The 21,951-nt window shown below is 48.3% G+C and overlaps 1 protein-coding gene across 4 annotated transcripts in view; it reads right to left on the minus strand.

Moving 5' to 3' along the window:
* Window positions 1–21,951, minus strand: part of PRKCZ (protein kinase C zeta) — a 219,688-nt gene that overhangs the window by 3,464 nt on the left and 194,273 nt on the right. For all 4 annotated transcript variants that reach the window (XM_038746338.1, XM_038746339.1, XM_038746341.1 and 1 more), the window contains one exon: window positions 221–336. In XM_038746338.1, coding sequence (XP_038602266.1) covers window positions 221–336 — 116 coding nt within the window. The remainder of the gene's footprint in view (window positions 1–220; window positions 337–21,951) is intronic.

Raw genomic sequence — 21,951 nt, forward strand, 5'->3', positions numbered from 1 at the left:
TGACCCTCCGCGTCCGCTGACCTCGGTCCCGACCCCTTCCCCTTTCAGCCATCCTCTGCCCCATCCCAGTCCTGACCTCGCTCAGCCACCTTCCACTTCTGGGCCCGACTCCCCCGCCCCGCTCAGCCGTCTTCTGCCCCCGACCCCGACCCACCCTCTGCTTCTGGGCCCGACCCTGACCCCGCTCAGCCAGCCTCGGCTCCCGGCCCTGAGGACTTACTCGTCATCGGGGGTTAGCTGCACAGGTTCGCTGGTGAACTGGGTATCGAAGTTATCCAGACCGTAGTCCTCGGTGATCTGTGGCTGGAACGGAGGGAGGGCCTGCTTCTTCTCCAGCTGACGGAGAGAGTGAGCAGAGCCGAGTCAGGGGGCTGGACGTCTAAAGCCCACACGGGTCTTGCACCGTCTGGGATCCCGGGGCTCCGGGCGTGAGCCAGCAGCCGATCCGGCTGCCTTACAGCCTCGGATGGATGTTCCTAGGTGGGAAAAAGGCTCTACCGGAGGGTTGGAGAGGTGTCCCCTCAAAAAATGTTATCTGCGAGACTTAAGTACTTACTGTGCGCCAAGCACTGCACTAAGTGCTAGGGTAGATACACTATCACCCACTTGGGGCTCACAGTCTAAGTGGAGAGAGAACAGGCTTTTGAATCCCCATTTTAATAATAATAATAATGGCATTTATTAAGCGCTTACTATGTGCAAAGCGCTGTTCTAAGCACTGGGGAGGTTACAAGGTAATCAGGTTGTCCCATGGGGGGCTCACAGTCTTCATCCCCATTTTACAGGTGAGGGAGCTGAGGTCCAAAGAAGTTAAGTGACTTGCCCAAAGTCACACAGCTGACAGTTGGTGGAGCCGGGATTTTTTTTTTTTTGATGGCATTTATTAAGCGCTTACTATGTGCAAAGCACTGTTCTAAGCGCTGGGGAAGTTACAAGGCGATCAGGTTGTCCTTCAGGGGGCGCACAGTCTTAATCCCCATTTTACAGATGAGGTAACTGAGGCACAGAGAAGTGAAGTGACTTGCCCAAAGCCACACAGCTGACAATTAGAAGAGCCGGGATTTGAACCCATGACCTCTGACTCCAAAGCCCGTGCTCTTTCCATTGAGCCACGCTGCTTCTCTCATCTGCTCATCTTCTGCTGCATCTGCTTCTCATTTTGCAGATGAGGGAACTGAGGTACCAAGAAGTGAAGTCACCTGCCCGAGGTCTCACAGCGGTAAGTGGCGGAGGCAGGATTAGAACCCAGGTCCTCTGAGTCCCAGCCCTCACTGCTTCCCTACCAAACGACAAACAAGCCAGCCGTTGTGCCCTGAAATTAATAGCGTGGCAAAATCATCACAACGTCTGTCGCAACCAGCAAAGGAAACGCAAAGCTAAAATGCCAGCCTGGCACCTGGGCACAGCTGACACTTCCAACCCCAGTCCAGCCCGCTCCGTTTGGGCATACAACATATCTATTCTATTTTATTTTGTTAGTATGTTTGATTTTGTTCTCTGTCTCCCCCTTTTAGACTGTGAGCCCACTGTTGGGTAGGGACTGTCTCTATATGTTGCCAACTTGTACTTCCCAAGCGCTTAGTACAGTGCTCTGCACACAGTAAGCGCTCAATACGATTGATTGATCGATTGATTGATTGATCAGGGCCTAGAGGGCAGCCGGGGAGAGGCAGGAAGGCAGCAGGCAGCTTGCCCGAGTCGATAGCGAGCTCGGCCCCCTGAATTTCTGTGGAATCCAGTTGCCACAGAGTATTTGGGGACCTTGTTTAGCCAACCATGCCACAGGGAGTTCTTAGCTGGTAAGTAGTGCCAGCTGGCTCTCCCCGCACAAATTTATCAATCACAGTTATTGAGTGTTTACAGTAGTAATTATGGTATCTGTTACGCACTTACTAAGTGTAGCAGCGTGGCTTAGTGGAAAGAGCACAGGTTTGGGAGTTGGAGGTAGCGGGTTCTAATCCCAACTCCACCACTTGTGAGCTGTGTGACTTTGGGCAAGTCATTTAGCTTCCCTGTGCCTCAGTTACCTCATCTGTAAAATGGGGATGAAGACTGTGAGCCCCACGTGGCACAACCTGATAACCTTGTATCTACCCCAGCACTTAGAACAGAGCTTGGCACATAGTAAGCACTTAACAAATACCATTATTATTATTATTATTATTATTATTATTACTGAGCCCTAGAGTGGATGCAAGCAAATCGGGTAGGACACAGTCCCTGTCCCATATGGGGCCCACACTCTCAATCCCCATTTTTCAGATGAGATAACTGAGGCCTAGAGAAGTGAAGCAAATTGCCCAAGGTCACCCAGCAGACAAGTGCGGGGCCAGGATTAAAACCCATGACCTTCTGACTCCGAGGCCAGTGCTCTATCCACTATGCCATGCTGTTTAGAGCACTGTACCAGGCACTTTGGTGAGTACAATATAACAATATTATAGAGTTGATACATTCTTTGGGCAACCGGGGCTGGGTGCAGGAATCAAGCCATCAGCAGTGTTTATTGAATGCTTACTGTAATAATAATAATAATAATAATAATAGTAGTAGTATTTGTTAAGCACTTACTAGGTGCCAGGCACTGTACTCAGCACTGGGGTAGATACAAGCAAATCAGGTTGGACACAGTCCCTGTCCCATGTGGGGCTCACAGTCTCAAACCCCATTTTACAGATGAGGTAGCTGAGGCATAGAGAAGCTAAGTGTCCTGCCCAAAGTCACACAGTTGACAAGTGGTGGGGCCAGCATTAGAACCCACGACCTCCGACTCCCAAACCCGTGCTCTACCCACGATGCTATACTGTACTGTACATTGGGCAGAGTATAGAACAACTGAGTTGGTAGACCCATTCCCTGTGCTCAAGGAGCTGAAAGTCTAGAGGGACCAGTGAGGTCCCCGCCAAGCCTTTTCCCATTCCATTTGTCAGGCAGGAGGAGCCCGTGAACAAAAACCCAGATAAAAATACTTGAAACGATGATGGTCATTTAAATGGGAATTCAGAGTCCTTCCTTTAGCTCAAGACTTCATTCATTCATTCATTCAATTATATTTATTGAGCGCTTACTGTGTGCAGAGCACTGTACTAAGCGCTTGGGAAGTACAAGTTGGCAACATATAGAGACGGTCCCTACCCAACAGTGGGCTCACAGTCTAGACGGGGGAGACAGACAACAAAACAAAACATATTAACAAAATAAAATAGAATAAATATGTACAAATAAAAGAGAGTAATAAATACATACAAACATATATACATATATACAGGTGGTGTGGGCCAGCACAGAATAAGAGTCTTAGAAGTACCTGACACACAAAAGCAGTTAAAGAAACCAATACATGACTGTTTCTTATGGATCTTCACTTGCTTACTCTTTGCATTAAAGCTTTTTCAAAACAGCTAAGAAAAACTGATATGCTCCAATTTTCGAAAGATAACTTCACCTTAGGGGTCGCGACCAAATGACACCATAAGCCGCAGATAAAACCCAACCTTGGAGGAAAAAGGTTTTCAATACAAGTGCTCACGGCGGCTCAGCCGGCAGGTGGGTCAGGAGCCTCCAGAAGGGGCTTGGAGCCGTTTTCGGCGATCTCTTTTTGCACTGCCACGACAAATCCCTGGCTAGAGGCTTACTGATGTCTGTCATTTTTCTGGCAGGCAGAGGGTAGGAAGAAGGGTATGAAATGAGGGTCTTGATACCACCAGTACAGATGAATGAGAACTGTTTACAGGGCCAATTTCCCCCAATCTGGTTTTCTCTGCAGCTGTCCTACCCCCTGCCACCCTCCCTCCCCGCCAGCTGACAACCCATGCTGACCAGCAGCATTTCTGTTGGAGGGAGAAGCTGTGAAAAGACACCCTGGAGGGCTGCTGACACCTTCAGAAGTGTCCTACCACTTCTGTACACTGAGCAGCAGGGCCTAGAAGATTAGAACAGGAGCCTGGGAGTCAGAAGGACGCGGGTTCTAATCCCGCCTCTGCCCCCATCTGCTTTGTGTGACCTTGGGCGAGTCGCTTTACTTCTGTGGGCCTCGGTTTCCTCATCTGTAAACCGGGGATTAAGACTGTGAGGCCCACGTGGGACAGGCACTGTGTCCAACCTGATTAGCTTGTATCTACCCCAGCGCTTAGAACAATGCCTGGCACAAAGTAAGCGCTTAATAAATACCACAGTTATTATCATCATCATCTACCCCAGTGCTTGGAATAGTGCCCGGCACATAGTAAGCACTTAATAAATACCACAGTTATTATCATCATCATCTACTCCAGCGCTTCGAACAGTGCCTGGCACATAGTAAGAGCTTATCAAATGCCATTAAAAAACCGACAAAAAACCCTAAGCCTTAGAGCTACCCCAATTTTCCTTTCTCTAATACAAATTCAAAACTGCCTTCTTGTGAAGGCAAGGTACCGGAATCAAACCTAGATTTTCTTTTGCAGATAGAGCGCTGCCCAACATCCCTCAGGGAGAATCCCACCAAGAAAAGGCTTCGTTCCTGGGCTCTGTTTCCCAAATCTAGATAGCCAACTCATTGTGGGCAGGGTAGGGAGCGTGTCTTCCAACTGTGTTGTACTGAACTCTCCCAAATGCTTAGTACAGCGCTCCGCACACAGTAAGTGCTCAATAAATATCATTGATGGTGATCAGATTCTTGGTGTTCTCAGAGCTAAAAGTGTACAAAAAATACTCTATCCTAAGAGATCAGAAAATTTAGATTTAGCAAATTCTCCCTATCCTGTTTAACTTGGGCTGTAGAATAGGAAACCCTAAATTAGTCAGGGTGAATGAGGTCTGAAGGAAGGTTGTTTGGAAGAAGTCACGAATTGAGAAGCAGCAGGGCCTAGTGGAAAGAGCACAGCTTTGGGAGCCGGAAGTCTTGGGTTCTAATCCCGGCTCTTCCCTTTGCAGTATGTTCTTGGGCATGTCATTTAAATTCTCTGTGCCTCAGTTACCTCATCTGTAAAATGGGGATTAAATCCTCCTCTGTCTGACTTAGACGGTGAGCACTAAGTGGGACTGGGACTGCATACAGCCTGTCTTGTATCTACCTCAGCGCTTAGAACAGTGCTTGACACATAGTAAGTGCTTCACCAATGCCATATTAAAAAAAAAAAATCAGGGTCCAATAGGGGTACTCGAAATAGCCAAACAAAAGCAGGGAGCTCTCAGCTCCCCATCTTCTCTGGACTAGTCTCATATCAGCAACCCCCTAGGGCCTTGACATTACGCTCTGGGTAAAGTAACAAGGCTGATGATCTGAGAACATCTTCTCTACTGCCCCTGATCCGCTGTGTGACCATAGGCAAGTCACTTAACTTCCCTGTGCCTCAGTTACCCCCTCTGTAAAATGGGGATTAAGACTGTGAGCCCCATGTGGAACAGGGACTGTGACCAACCTGATTAGCTTGTATCTACCCCAGTGTTTAGAACAGTGCTGGACACATAATAAGCCCTTAACAAATACCATTACTATTATTACTAATAATCACATCTGTCCATTGCCAGCTCAGTCCCATGGTCCATCCTGGCCAGTATGCCATCCCTGACTGGGGCACCAAAATTCCAGAAGAACCGTGTGCCGGTTGTGGCCACCTTGACGCCTCCCTTCAGAGACAGGAATGGACTCTTCCAGACCTCTAACTTCCCTGTTCATACACGCATCCATCCCAGCCCCTGGCAGTTGCTGCCATGTGTAGGCTGTATGATTTCCCCTGGGCTTTCCCAGCTCTGGTTTCAGGTGATCAGGCCACCTTTCAGCTCTAATCAGGGCTCCTCACTCTGCTGATGTGGCAACTGGTCAGTGGTAATCCCGTGTTTGTCCCTGCCCAGCCCCTTCAGGATTTGCTAAGCTTCGTAACTGTCACCTCTCAGCCTGCACAGCAGGTGCTCGATAAATACAATTCTACCCATCGATCGGTCAATCGATCAACGGTATTTACTGAGGGCTGACTGTGTGCGGAGCAGTGGACTAAGCACTTGGGAGAGTACCGTCCATCAGTCAATTGTATTTATTGAGCATTTACTGTGTGCAGAGCACTGTACTAAGTGCTAAACAATACATTTGAATAGCTGATTCAGCTTCCCAGGAGAGAAGAGAGAAGTAGTGTCGCCCAGTGGAGAGAGCACGGGCCAGGGATTTAGATGGACCTGGGTTCTAATCCCAACTCCGTCACTTGTCTGCTGGGTGACCGCGGGGAAGTCACTTCGCTTCTCTGGGACTCGAGTTAACTTGAGGATGGGGATTAAAACTCTGAGCCCCATGTAGGAATGGATTAACTTGTATCTACCCCAGTGCTTAGAACAGTGCCTGGTACATAGTAAGCGCTTAACTAATACCATAAATAAATGTGACTGAAACAAGATAATTTCTCCTGAAAACAGCATGGCCCAGTGGAAAAAGCATGGCCTGGGAGTCGGAAGGACTTGAGTTCTAATCCCAGCTCTGCCCCTTGTCTACTGTATGACCTGGGGCAAATCACTTCACCTCTGTGCCTCAGTTACCTCCTCTGTAATATGGGGATTAAGACTGTGTCCCACCCAATTATCTTGTAACTCCCCCCAGCACTTAGAACAGTCCCTAACACATAGTACGTACTTTAACAAATACTGTATATACAAAAAAGTCATCCCATCCCACCCACCATCTCGGTTGGCCTTCTCTGTATCTTCTCCAACTCTTTTACGTGTCCTAAAGTGAGGCGACTTGCACTGCGTGCTACAGACTCAATCTCCTCGGTCCCTCCTGGAGAGGATGGAAAGAAGGAAGAGAGCAATTTGGGGATGGGGAAGGTCGGGAACCTAGCTCGTTAAAAGCTTTTTCCTGCTTGTTTGCAAGGTTTCTCTGGGCTCACGTATGGAAGAGCAATCGATTTCCAAGTTTCCCAGGGAAGACTGAACTTTCCACTTGCTAAGCAAAGCTCGATGGTACTTTTCATCAGAAGGAACGGATGTCAGCTGATGGGCCACATCGATCTCTACTCTCCAGAAGCGAATCCACAATCGATCGGCGGTATTTATTAAGTGCTTACTGCGCATAGAGTCCTGAACTAAGTGCTTGGGAGAGTGCAACGAAGTGGAGTCAGCAGACACAATTCCTGCCCTCAAGGAACTTAAGATCTAGAGGGGGAAACAGACATTAAAATAAATTGGGGAAGCGGATAATGACGTAAGTGCTGTGGGGATGGGATGAGTACAGAGTGCTGTATGGGGTACAGACCAAAGTACACAGGTGACGCAGGTGGGGAGGGTGAATAGCTGGGGAAATTAGGGGCTGCTCAGTAAAGGTCTCTGGGGGATGTGATTTTCATAAGGCTTTGAAGATGGGGCAAGCGCTGATCTGTCGGATATGAGGGGAGGGCATTGCAGGCCAGAGGGAAGATGTGGGCCAGGGGTCGGTGGCGAGACAGGTAAGGCGAGCAGGTTGGCCTTGGAGGAGCTGAATGTGCATGCGGGGCTGTGGTGGGAGATGAACAGGAAACAGCTTGAGTGCTCGGCAGCTTGGGGCACGCCCCATTCCCAAACCTGTGCACCTCACTAGGAACAACATGACCCCACATTCACTCCTTGCTTATGGGGAAGTGAAATCCAACCAAGGGAAGGAAAGGCATTCTGATTAAAACAGTGGCCGTAAATAGTTGACGTTAAATCAGTGTTAAAAACCCAGTTAAGAGGCTCAGAAGTTTCCAAAACCACAGAGGTTTCCTTCATGGAAAACCCAAGAACTGCTCTGAGGTGAATGCGTGGGAAGGGGGGGGGGGGTCTGGGGGCTTAGGGGGTGTAGGAAGTCATCTGGGGAGCTATTTCCAGCGGTGGCCTTTGAGGAAGTCCAGCCATGGTCCAAGGCTCCTCCAGATGATGACGATGGTATTTGCTAAGCACTTACTATGCGTCAAGCACTGTTCTAAGCAATGCAGGAGATACAAGATGTTATTTTCTAGTGGCCTGCTGGTAGGCAGGGGAAAAAAACCCAAGACAGCATTCTAGCAGGGGCAGCATTTCAGGCCACTGAATAGATGGGGATAATAACAATAATTGCGGTATTTGTGAAGCGCTTACTATGTGTCAAGCAGGGGAAAAAAACCCCAAGACATCAACCTAGTAGAGGCAGCATTTCAGAACACTGAACAGAGGGTGATGATTATAATAGTGGTATTCGTGAAGTGCCTACTATGTGTCAAGCACTGGGGTAGACACAAGATAATCAGGTTGTGAGCCCACCTTTTAGACTGTGAGCCCACTGTTGGGTAGGGACTGTCTCTATATGTTGCCAATTTGTACTTCCCAAGTGCTTAGTACAGTGCTCTGCACATAGTAAGCACTCAATAAATATGATTGATGATTGATGATGAGGTTGGATACAATCCCTGTCCCATGTGGGCCTCACAGCCTAAGGAGAAGGGAGAACCGGGATTGACTCCCCCTTATACAGATGAAGAAACTGTGGCACATAGAATAATAACAATGATAATAATTATGGTACTTGTTAAGGCTTACTATGTGCCAAGCACTGTTCAAAGTCTGGGGTAGATGCAAGTTAATTGGGTTGTCCCTCTCCCACAAGGGGCTCACAGTCTTAATCCCATTTTACAGATGAGGTAACTGAGGTCCAGAGGAGTGAAGTCACTTGCCCAGGGTCACACAACAGATAAGTGGTGGAGCCAGGATTAGAACCCAGGTCCTTCTGACTCCCAGGCCCTTGCTCTATCCATTAAACCACGATGCTTCTCTGTGACATGCCCAAGGGCAGAAGGCAAGCAAGTGGTGGATTCAGGATTAGAACCCAGGTCCTAAGAGAAGCAGTGTGGCCTAGTGGATGGAGCATGGGCCTGGAAATCAGAAGGACTTGGATTCTAATCTTGGCTTCGCCACTTTGTCTGCTATGGGAACTCGAGCAAGTCACTTTGCTTCTCTGGACCTCAATTCCCTCATCTGGAAAATGGGATTAAGACTGTGAGTCCCAAGGGGGACCTGAACGGTGTCCAACCTGATTAGCTTGTAATAATAATAATAATATTGGCATTTATTAAGAGCTTACTATGTGCAAAGCACTGTTCTAAGCACTGGGGAGGTTACAAGGCAATCGAGTTGTCCCACAGGGGTTTCACAGTCTTAATCCCCCATTTTACAGATGAGGTAACTGAGGCCCAGAGAAGTTAAGTGACTTGCCCAAAGTCACACAGCTGACAATTGGCAGAGCCAGAATTTGAACCCATGACCTCTGACTCCAAAGCCCAGGCTCTTTCCATTGAGCCACGCTGCTTCTTGTACCTACTGCAGCACTTAATACAGTGTCTGGCCCATAGTAAGTGCTTAATAATAATAATAATGGCATTTTTTAAGCGCTATGTGCAAAGCACTGTTCTAAGTGCTGGGGGAGATACAAGGTGATCAGATTGTCCCACAGTGGACTCACAGTCTTCATCCCCATTTTACAGATGAGGGAACTGAGGCCCAGAGAAGTTAAGTGACTTGCCCAAAGTCACACAGCTGACAAGTGGCAAATTTGAACCCATGACCTCTGACTCCAAAGCCCGGGCTCTTTCCATTGAGCCACGCTGCTTCTCAAAGACCATTTGCTTAACAAAGACCATTTAAAAAGAAAAAAGAGCCAGAGGGGAAAGCCCCACTTCCTGCCTTTAACAAATACCATTAAAAAAGTCCTTTGACTCTCCTTTTATGGCATCTGAATTTAATTAATTATGGTACATAAGTGCTTCCTGTGTGTCACTGGGGTAGATACAAGCTAATCAGGCTGGGCACCATCCCTGTCCCACATGGTGCTCACAGTCTTTATCCCTATTTTACAGCTGAGGGAACTGAGGCCCAGAGAAGTTTAGTGATTTGCCCAAGGTCTCACAGCAGACATGTGGCAGAACCGGAATTAGAACTCAGGTCCTTCTGGCTTCCTGGCCCGTGCTCTATTCATTAAGAAGTCACGCTTCTTTTCAGACTGCAGAAAAGAAGAACTCCTCACCCTCGGCTTCCAGGCTGTCCATCACCTCGCCCCCTCCTACCTCACCTCCCTTCTCCCCTTCTCCAGCCCAGCCTGCACCCTCCGCTCATCTGCCGCTAATCTCCTCACTGGGCCTCGTTCTCGCCCGTCCCGCCGTCGACCCCCGGCCCACGTCATCCCCCGGGCCTGGAATGCCCTCCCTCCGCTCATCCGCCAAGCTAGCTCTCTTCCTCCCTTCAAAGCCCTACTGAGAGCTCACCTCCTCCAGGAGGCCTTCCCAGACTGAGCCCCCTCCTTCCTCTCCCCCTACTCCCCCTCCCCCCTGCCTTACCTCCTTCCCCTCCCCACGGCACCTGTTATATATGTTTGTACATATTTATTACTCTATTTTATTTGTACATATTTATTCTATTTTATTTGGTTTATATGTTTTGTTTTGTTGTCTGTCTCCCCCTTCTAGACTGTGAGCCCTCTGTTGGGTAGGGACCGTCTCTATATGTTGCAAACTTGTACTTCCCAAGCGCTTAGTACAGTGCTCTGCACACAGTAAGCGCTCAATAAATACGATTGAATGAATGAATGAAAGAGCAGACTGGGGAACAGGAGCCAGACAGTGACTCCCCGATACACCGTCCTCTGTCCGAAATCCAAGCAGATGCTTCTTCACCCAGGATGTAGCCAGTGGGGAATTCCCCCACCGGGGGCCCCAGTTCTACCCAGACTTTACCAACGCTGCAAGCTGGGGAATTCTACTTTCCACAGAACATCATCATCATCCTAAAAATAATAATGGTATTTGTTAAGCACGTACCATGTGTCAAGCCCTGTTCTAAGCGCAGGGGTAGATACAACCTGTCTCACATGGGGCTCACAGTCTCAATCCCCACTTTACAGGTGAGGTGGTGGATGTACAGAGAAGTGAAATGATTTGGTCAAGTTCACTCAGCGGACAAGTGGTGGATCTGGGATTAGAACCCAGGTCCCTCTGGCTCCCAGGCCCTTGCTCTATCCACTAGGCCATGCTGCTTCCCCGCTGAAAGCAAAGAGATGCAGACATCTGGTCGTGCTGTGCTTCTCCCCGTCCCATCTCCGCAAACCCACCGAGTCCGGGGGCAGTGGTGGCTTGGAACCCTCCTGCTGCTAAACAGAACACGATCCCTTCTGCCCCAATCCCTCAGCTTGCCACTAGCCACCGCCCCATCCTCACTAGCCTGGTCTGGGAGGGCAGGATCCCTGGGTGGGAGAGTGGCCATCCCCTCCAGCGCTTTATTTTTTAACGGTATTTGTTAAGTATTTACTATGTGCCATGCAATGTACTAACTGCCATGGTAGATACAAGCTAACCAGGTTGGATGTGGGGCTCACAGTCTTTCAGATGAGGAAACTGTGATCCAAAGAAGCAGAGTGGATAGAGCACAGATCTTGGAGTCAGAAGGACCTGTGTTCTAATCTCGGCTCCACCACATGTCTGCTGTGTGACCCGGGGCAAGTCATTTCGGCTCTCTGAGCCTCAGTTGCCTCGGCTGTAAAATGGGGGTTAAGACTGTGAGCCCCATGTGGGACAGGGACTGTGTCCAACCTGAGTAACTTGTATCTACCCCAGGGCTTAAAACCATGCTTAGCACGTAGTAAGCACTTAGCAAGTACCATAATTATTATTATTATTATTATTGAAGTAACTTGCCCAAGGTCACGAGGGACAAGTGTGGCGGAGCCAGGGTTCAGAACCCAGGTCCTGTGACTCCAAGATCCAGGGTCTTTCAACTGAGCAACATTGTTCTGAACTCAGGGAGCAGAGTAATGAAGACAATCCCCTCCCCTGGCCAGGCCACCGCCCCCGTCCCACACACACACCTCACCTCAGGGTGCCTCCCCAATCTTTCCAAGCTTGGGCGGCTGCTGGCTGGGACAGACTGTCCCAAACTAACCAGGCAGACCACTGGATGTCACCATTTCTCCGATTCTCAGAGTGGAAATGAACATCAAAAATCTCCTCTCCTCTTCCGAACGCATCTGGCTCCTCCCTGCCTCTCTACTGACCCAACAAGAGTGGGGTCCTCAAGGAAGGGCATTCCCAAACTTCTCCCCTCCTCACCCCGCCCGGGGACGGACTCGAGTGGCCGCTTCTGAGGAAACACTGGTGTGGCCTCCGTTGCCGAGCTCGCTGTGGGCAGGGACTGGGTCAGTTATAATGTTGTGATGTACTCTCCCAAGTGCTCAGTACGGTGCTCTGCACACAGTAAGCGCTCAATAAATACAATTGATTGACCGATCGAGTGAGTGGAGCCCCTCCTGGGCCTCTCCTTCGGGGGCAGGAAACTCACAAATGGCACCTTGGCACTGAGGGCTCGGGGTGCCTGGGGCCGCAGAGTCGGCCGAGGCACCTCTCTGAAATCTTCCCTTCACACCGGGCCTCCCTCTTCCTGCCAACGTCACTGTCAGCCGTGGCTTGTCAGGGAGACGGGAGCCGAGGATCCTGAGTTGCTGCCATCTAATAACAATAATTATAATAATGATGGTACTTGTTAAGCGCTTTCTATGTGCCAGGAACTGTTCTAAGCACTGGAGTAGATAATAATAATAATGATAATTGTGGTATTTGTTAAGTCCTTACTATGTGCCATGTGCTCTACTAAGTGCTGAGGTGGATACAAGCAAATAGGGTTGGACACAGTCCCTGCCCCAAGTGGGGCTCATGGTCTTAATCCCATTTTACAGGTGAGATTACTGCGGCACAGAGAATTGAAGTGGCTTGCCCGAAGTCACACAGAAGACCAGTGGTGGATCTGAGATTAGAACCCAGCTCCTTCTGACTCCCCTGCATCACCAACTGCACAAATGGGCAGGCTCCTGACCGTTGAGAGGCAGCTGCAGGGGGTTCTAATTAAATCAGCAAAAGATGCAGACGCTGAGCAAAGCATCCTCCTCCAGACCACCCCGGCCTCAGGCTAGAGGGTGAGGAAACAGGGTGGCCCAGTGGATAGAGCCCAGGCCTGGGAGTCAGTTCTAATCCCTGTACCACCAGCTGTGTGGCCTTGGGCAAGTCACTTCACTTCTGTGGGCCTCAGTTACCTCATCTGTAAAATGGGGATTAAGACCATGAGTCCTATGTGGGACAGGGACTGTGTCCAACTGGATTATCTTCTCTCTACCCCAGAGTTTAGTACAGTACTTGGCCCATAACGAATGCTTTACAAATACCATTTTTAAAAAAAAGGCAAAGAGGAGATGAAGAGGAGCATTTAAGGGGAGAATTCTCCCCTTCCAATTTTGGAAGTATTTAGGAGCCACGCCAAGGTGATGGCTGACCCTGGCAGGGGCATCGGCCTGTTGAGGGGGTTTCTTCATGAGTGTACACAGTAAGTGCTCAATAAATGCTATTGGCTACCAGTGGCTACCAATCAATCTGCACAACAGGCAGAAACTCCTCACTCTTGGCTTCAAGGCTGTCCATCACCTCACCCCCTCCTACCTCACCTCCCTTCTCTCCTTCTCCAGCCTAGCCCGCACCCTCCGCTCCTCTGCCGCTAATCTCCTCACCGTACCTCGTTCTCGCCTGTCCCGCCGTCAACCCCCGGCCCACGTCCTCCCCCTGGCCTGGAATGCCCTCCCTCCCAACATCTGCCAAACTAGCTCTCTTCCTCCCTTCAAAGCCCTACTGAGAGCTCACCTCCTCCAGGAGGCCTTCCCAGACTGAGCCCCCTACTTCCTCTCCCCCTACTCCCCCCTCCATCCCCCCGTCTTACCTCCTTCCCTTCCCCACAGCACCTGTATATATGTATATATGTTTGTACATATTTATTACTCTATTTATTTTACTTGTACATATCTATTCTATTTATTTTATTTTGTTAATATGTTTGGTTTTGTTCTCTGTCTCCCCCTTCTAGACTGTGAGCCCACTGTTGGGTAGGAACTGTCTCTATATGTTGCCAACTTGTACTTCCCAAGCGCTTAGTACAGTGCTCTGCACACAGTAAATGCTCAATAAATATGATTGATTGATTGATTGATTAATTGATTATTCTACTGGCTGGGTTCAGAGCTGGAGGGGACAGGCCTCCCTCCCCTCAACCCTCCTTCCACCTTCCTCCTGCCCCTACTCCCACCACGGGACCTGCCCTCCCAGGACCTAACGAAAGGTAAGAGCCCTCTATCCCTGGCTGGAAGTAATAATAATAATAATAATAATTTTGGTATTTGTTAAGCACTTACTATGTGCCAAGCACTGTTCTAAGCGCTGGGGGAGATACAAGGTAATCAGGTTGTCCCACATAGGGCTAAACAGTCTTAATCCCCATTTTCCAGATGAGGGAACTGAGGATCCGAGAAATGCCACCCTCGATTTGATCTCATTCATTCATTCGACTGGATTTATTGGCGGCTTACTATGTGCAAAGCATTGTACTAAACGCTTGGGAGAGTACACTGTAACAAAGCAGCACAGCCTAGTGGATAGAGCACAGACCTGGGTGTTAGAAGGTCATGGTTTCTAATCTGAGCTCTGTCAGTTGTCTGCTGCGTGACCTTGGCCAAGTCCCTTCACTTCTCTGGGCCTCAGTTCCCTCATCTGTGAAACGGGGAGTAAGACTGTGAGCCCTGTATGGGACAGGGACTGTGTCCAACCTGATTTTCTTGTATCAACCCCAGCGCTTAGAACAGTGTCTGGCACATAGTAAAGGCTAAACAGATAGCATAATTATTATTAAAGGACTCAGCCCGTCCCCAATGAGCTCCAAGGTCTTCTCTATTTGAGCAGAACTTGTCGCTATTTTCCTGCCGCTCCCTGCGGGAGCAGGCTGCTCTCTGGCTCAGATAGGAAGCTGTCTCTCGGGCCCCCTCTGAGCACAACTGGGTGGGCTAGTATAAGCTTCCCCCAGCCTTTTGAAGACCGAGAAATGGTGAAAGTTCCAAGCTCCCAATCTGGGGCACAAATGCCCATGTCCATTCTGCGGCGGACAGAGTTACTTGGTCGCTCTGGAGGCAGTTTCAGAGGAAGAAGCCGACTAAGGACGTCTTCTGGTCTGGAGGACACACTCTGGTGTCCAGGCTCACATTCACATTTACCTTCCCACCCTGCACCATGATGGGTGGCCCCACCATCACTCCCTAGGTCTGCTCCCCGAGACACCCCCGCCCCACAAGAGCTTTCCGGTTTTACAGTCTAAAAAGCCAATATTTAACCCCCAAGAGGTCCCCCTTGATGGAGTTGGGGGGTGCAGGCTGCCCATTTTTCAAGAACAATTAAACGTCTATCCGTTGCCCTATTTTATTTTTCCAACGGGTCTCCGGAAAACACATTCCTATGAAATCACAGCCTGGAGAAATAACACATTACGGTTCTAATTCCACTTCAGAATATACTGCAGGACCTCCCAGCGTACTACCTTGTTAGGATCACTTGGTTTTCACACACCAAACCGGTTGCAAACTCCCTCTTCAGGCTGTGCACATCTGGACCTGTTTATCACACCCTGTTTGCAATTCCACCCATTTCTAGTAAATACTTTCTCGCTGGTGACGTTACTCGAGATAGACATCTGCTTTCCTGCAGTTCGATGTTTTATTGGCTATTAAACTGTGTCCTGGAAGGCTTAGAGTGGTGGACACTTCTTAATGTAAGAAAAAGAGCCAGTTGACATATGGTGCTAATTGACTAGTTTGGGTGATTCCAAGAGGATCCAGAGAAAGACCCAACCGTGTCGACTATTTGTGGATTAAAAAAATAATAATAATAAGGGCATTTATTAAGTGCTTACTGTGTGCAAAGCACTGTTCTAAGCACTGGGGAGGGTACAAAGTGGTCAGGTTGTCCCACGTGGGGCTCAGTCTTAATCCCCATTCTACAGATGAGGTAACTGAGGCCCAGAGAAGTTAAGTTACTTGCCCAAAGTCACACAGCTGACAATTGGCGGAGCTGGGATTTGAACCCATGACCTCTGACTCCAAAGCCCACGCTCTTTCCACTGAGCCACAAAGCGCTTACTATGTGCCGGGCACTATACTAAGCCCCGTGGATGGCACTGAGAGAGGGTCAGCAATCACACTGGCCCTGGAGGATTGCTACTGGCCACTCGTTTCACACGCTGCCTCTACGTGCACCACAAAGGACGATATTGGGGAAACTGTGGTAGAGAAGCAACATGGCCTAGAGAAGGCCTGGAGAAGGCCCAGGCTTGGGAGTCAGAAGGACCTGGGTTCTCGTCCCGGCTCTGCTACTTGTCTGCAGTGTGACCCTGGTCAAGTCACTTCACTGGGTCTCAGTTCCCTCATCTGGAAAATGGGGATCGGGACCGTGAGCCCCTTGTGGGAAAGAGACTGTCCAACCTGATTTGCTTGTATCCACCCCATAGCTTTGTACAGTGCCTGACACATACTAAGCGCTTAATACTACAGTTATTAGCAACTCTGTGGTATTGTGCTCTCCCAAGCACTTAGTGAAGTGCTCTGTGCACAGTAAGCGCTCAATAAATATGCTTAGTATTAGGCTCTGTACTAAGTGCTCCACACATTGTAAGCACTCAATAAATAGCATTGATTGGTAAATACCACTGATTGATTGAGGGAGGGGACTGAGGCTCAACTATGGTTTGGGGCTGGAGACTCCACCATCACTGGATTTCTTGCTGGTAGGCTTCTACCCAGCTTCCCTGGCCTGTTCTCTATCCACCCCTGGGCACGGAGGGTCAGTTCCAACAGGGCATGGGTAGGACTTCGTTAGAAGACACATCTCCTCCATAAAACCTTCCCCGACTAAGCCTTCCTCTCCTCTTTTCCCACTCCCTTCTGCATCCCCCGCCTTGCTCCCTTCATTCATTTTCCCCAACATTTGTATCTATATCTGTAATTTATTTATTTACGTGTATTAATGTCTGTCTCCCCCTGAAAGCTAGCTGTGGGCAGGGAATGTGTCTGTTGTACTCTCCCAAGAGCTTAGTACAGTGCTTTGCATATAATAAATGCTCAATAATTACAACTGAATGAATGAATGGATGAACAAAAAGTAATTGGACTTGGTTACCAAAAGACTCTTTGCAAACGAAGTACTGGGCTTTGAGCTGACTGTCGCTGTCACTTCCTGGATAAGGTGCCAATGCATGCCCAAAATGAGCTTTTTGCCAGCACCATTTTCTGTCCCTTGGACAATTTAGACCTGCTAGGAAAACTTTACTTAAAGGCCTCAAAATACTTCAACCTGGATATTAGGACATTTATTTGGCTTGTGTTTTAGGTCATTTTCAGGCCCAAGAGAGACAGAGCGTGAATTGTGTACCCTTCCCAGGCCTCTGTACAGCTGCAGTAAAATGAGTCAGCTACTGTCTGGGAACGGACAGTTCAGAACCTCGGGAAGTCGAAGTCAAATAAATGTGGCTCGGAGAGTATGTCACCACACTGCAGTAGTAGCCCCTTTCTTTTTTTTTTTCTTTCTTTCTTTCTTTCTCTCTCTTTCTTTTTCTTTCTTTCTCTTTCTTTCTTCCTTTCTTCCTTTCTCTCTTTCTTCCTTCCTTTCTTTCTTCCTTTCTTTCTTCCTTTCTCTTTCTTCCTTTCTTCCTTTCTCTCTCTCTTTCTTCCTTTCTTTCTCTTTCTTTCTTTCTCTTTCTTTCTTTCTTCCTTTCTTCCTTCCTTTCTTCCTCTCTCTCTCTCCTTCCTTCCTTTCTCTTTCTTTCTTTCTCTCTCTCTCTTTCTTTTTCTTTCTCTCTTTCCTTCTTTCTTTCTTTCTTTCTTTCTTTCTTCCTTCCTTCCTTTCTTCCTTTCTCTCTCTCTCTCTCCTTCCTTCCTTTCTCTTTCTTTCTTCCTTTCTTTCTTTCTTTCTCTCTTTCTTCCTTTCTTTCTTCCTTTCTTTCTCTTTCTTCCTTTCTCTCTCTCTCTTTCCTTCCTTTCTCTTTCTTTCTTTCTTTCTTCCTTTCTTTCTTCCTTCCTTTCTCTTTCTTTCTTTCTCTTTCTTCCTTTCTTCCTTCCTTTCTTCCTTTCTCTCTCTCTCTCCTTCCTTCCTTTCTCTTTCTTTCTTTCTTCCTTTCTCTCTTTCTCTCTCTCTCCTTCCTTCCTTCCTCTCTTTCTCTCTCTCTCCTTCCTTCCTTCCTCTTTCTTTCTTCCTTCTTTTCTTTCTTTCTGTTTCTTTCCTTCTTTCTTTTTTCTCTCTTTTTCTTCTTCTCTCTCTCGCTCTCTCTTTCGTTAAACGCTTACTAGGTTCCAGGCACTGTACTAAGGCCCTGGGGAAGATACAAGCTAATCGCATCACAGTCCCTGTCCCCCATGAGGCTCCCAGTCTTAACCCCCATTTTCCAGAAGAGGGAACAGAGGCCCAGAGAAGTGAAATGACTTGCCCAAGGTCAGACGGCAGACAAGTGGCAGAGTCGGGGTGAGAACCCGGGTCCTCCTGACTCCCAGAACTGTGCTTTATCCACTAGGCCATGCTGCTTCTGAAACACCGGGTGTGTTCCTAGGCATAGCAAAAGGGAAATGGGATGGCCTGGACTCGGTTCTTCCCACCCATGGGGATTCTCTTACGTGAGACCAGTGGTTACGCTCCACACTAGTCACAGATTTGCTTTTCGTCTTATGCTTGGATCCACCTTTCCGGACTACTTCATCCCAATCCATGAGTAACCCCATGTTTCCCCGACCCAAAATAGATTACGTTACCCGAGACACCTGGGTGTGATGCTTCCAAGGCTCCTTTTTGCTTTCTCTCGGCCAAATAGTAATAATGATAATGATGGTATTTGTTAAGCGCTCTCTATGTGTAAGGCACTGTACTAAGCGCTGGGGTGGATACAAGCAAATCGGGTTGGACATAGTCGCTGTCCCACATGGGACTCACAGTCTCAATCCCCATTTGACAGATGAGGTAACTGAGGCCCAGAGAAGTGACTTGCCCAAGATCACACAGCAGACAAATAGCAGAGACGGGATTAGAACTCAGGCTCATGCTCTATCTGGCATCTAGCACAGCAGCTGAACCTCAAAGTCACTGAAGGACAAGCCCCTGCAGGGCCCAGATTAAAAGCGGCCCGCCCGCTGCCAGCCTCACACACATCAGATGACGCGTGGGCTTTGGACCATCCGAGCTCTGGGTTCAGATCTCTTCCACCCCAGGTCTAACTCTGGGGTGGGACCGGCTGCAGGAATGACAAATACAATGGGATGAGAACTCTGAAATGGTTTCACAGCACGCTCTCTTTCTTGGCTCAGTCTTTTGGGGTTAGGAAATGCTTTCCCTCATTAAACAATCCCTTCTTGTGATCCTGAGCCAAAGGAAGGGCCACACAGAGCTTCGGTGTTGACTATGAAAGTGTTTGAATTTACCAATCAGAGCCAGGTCGCCTGCAGCGTGGGCAGGAGCCATGTCCCATGTTTGGGAAAATATGGGCCATGGTGATGGCTGGGTCCCATGCCCAGGCACGAGCGCAGTCGCTCTCCTGATCTGGTGGCATGTTAAAAAATAAATACATAATAATGGTACTTGTTAAGTGCTTCCTATTTGCCAAGCACTGTTCTAAGCACTTGGGCAAATACAAGTCGATCAGGTGGGATGCAGTTCCTGTCCCACAGGGGCTCACACTCTTAATCCCCATTTTACAGACAAAGGAACCCAGAGGAGCAAAGTGACTTGCCCAAGGTCACAAAGTAGGTGAGTGCCAGGGCCTGGATTAGACCACAGGTCCTTCTGACTCCCAGTCTTGTGCTTTATCCACTGAGCCACACTGGGTTCTAGTCTTGGCTCCGCCTCTTGTCAAGTCACTTCTCTGGGCCTCTGTTACCTCATCTTTAAAATGGGGCTTAGGACGGTGAGCCCCATGTAGTACAGGAACTGTGTCCAAACTGATCTGCCTGTATCCACCCCAGCGCTTAGAACAGTAGCCTGACACATAGTAAGCACTTAACAAATACCACAATTTATCATTATTATTATTATTACTACTTCCTTCCAACAATCTTTCCCCGATTAATTTCTGAAGCCACTTAAACCCATCAACTCCGAGTGCCAACTCCACCCATCCTTATCCACCCTTGTATCTGTCTATTCAAATGTACATTTAATTATTTTGACTATCACTCGATGGTATTTAATTGAGCACTTACAGTGTGCAGAGCACTGTACTAAGCATTTGGGAAAGTAAAATAGAATTGGTACACATGTTCCCTGCCCACTAGGAGCTTACAACCTAGAGGTGAAGACAGACATCAATATAAATTGCAGCTAAGTACATAAGTGCTGTGGGCCGGGTGAATATCAATGCTTAAAGGGCACATACATAGGTGACAGAAAGGATAGGCAGAAGGTTTAATTGGGGAAGACTCCCATAAATAGTTTTATGTTTGTTCCTCCCATTAAAGTAGAAACTCCCTGTGGGCAGGGATCATGTCACTTCTGTACTTCCCACACACTGGAATTAGAATTTAGGTCCTCTGATTCCCAGGCCTCTGCTCTTTCCACCAAGTCATGGTGCTTTTCAACTCCTGATCACTGGCTTTAAAGCACTCAGTAAGCTGTTCCCCTCCTATTTATCCACTCTGTCCTACTCCACTCTAGCTTGCAGCGTGGCTCAGTGGAAAGAGCCCGGGCTTGGGAGTCGGAGGTCATGGATTCTAATCCCGGCTCCACCACTTGTCAGCTGTGTGACTTCGGGCAAGTCACTTCACTTCTCTGGGCCTCAGGTACCTCATCTGTAAAATGGGAATTAAGACTGTGAGCCCCACGTGGGACAACTTGATCACCCTGTATCCCCCCCAGCGCTTAGAGCAGTGCTTGGCACATAACAAGCACTTAACAAATGCCATTATTATTATTATTATTCTTTGTTCCTTGCCAGGTAACTCACTCTCTATTTCTCATTCTCATATCTCCTGTCTTTGTCTCCTCTTCCTTTACAAATCTTGCCAGCTTCCCCATCTTCAATGTTCTTCTGAAATCACATAACAATAATAATAATAATAATTATAATAATGATGGCATTTGTTAAGTGCTTACTATTTGCAAAGCACTGTTCTAAGCGCTGGGGGGATACAAGGTGATCAGGTTGTCCCATGTGGGGCTCACAGTCTTAATCCCCATTTTACAGATGAGGTAACTGAGGCTCAGAGAAGTTAAGTGACTTGCCCAAGGTCACACAGCAGATGTGGCAGAGCCGGTATTCGAACCCATGACCTTTGACTCCAAAGCCCGGTCTCTTTCCACTGAGCCACACTGCTTCTCTATCTCCTCCAGAAAGCCTTCCCTGATTCACTCCTCTTCTCCCCTGGTTATGCCCCACTAACTACCAACTCGAAGCACTTTGGGGTCTACTACATACTTGTGAAATCATGACCAGTGTAGCATTTCTGTACACATCAACTTATTTAAGCACTTGCCTTTTCTGCTTCCCCCATTTGTAAATTATTTTAGTGAGGTGTCTCCCTGGTTGTAAAAGTTTCTTAAAGGCAAGGGAAAGTGCCGACTAATTTTATTGTACTCCTTCCCAAATGCTTAGAATGATGCTCTACATACAGTACATGTTCAATACATATTCTTTTACATTTTTTGGCTATGGTATTTGTTAAGTGCTTACTTAGTGCCAGGCACTGACTTAAGCACTGGAGTAGATACAAGCAAAATGGGTTGGACACGGCCCCTGTCCCACGTGGGGCTCGATCTTAGTCCTCATTTTACAGATGAGGGAACTGAGGCCCAGGGAAGTGAAGTGACTTGCCCAAGGTGACACAGCAGACAAGTGGTGGAGTCAGGATTAGAACCCAGGCCCCTGCTCTATCCACTAGACCACGCTGCTTCTCCCTGTGGGCAGGGATGGTCTATAACTCCTCTGTTTTCTTGTGCTTTCCCAAGTGCTCGGCTCAGTGCTCTACACAGAGGAAGCACTTGATAAATGTCACTGATGGATAGATGGAGTCAGGATTAAAACCCAGGTCCCCCGACTCCCGGGCCCCAGCTCTAGCCACTAGACCACTGCTTAAATGGAATCAGAAAACCCGCGGAACATAGCAACACTCTCCTG

This window comes from Tachyglossus aculeatus, chromosome 5 (genome assembly GCF_015852505.1).
Source record: "Tachyglossus aculeatus isolate mTacAcu1 chromosome 5, mTacAcu1.pri, whole genome shotgun sequence".
Lineage (NCBI taxonomy): Eukaryota > Metazoa > Chordata > Mammalia > Monotremata > Tachyglossidae > Tachyglossus > Tachyglossus aculeatus.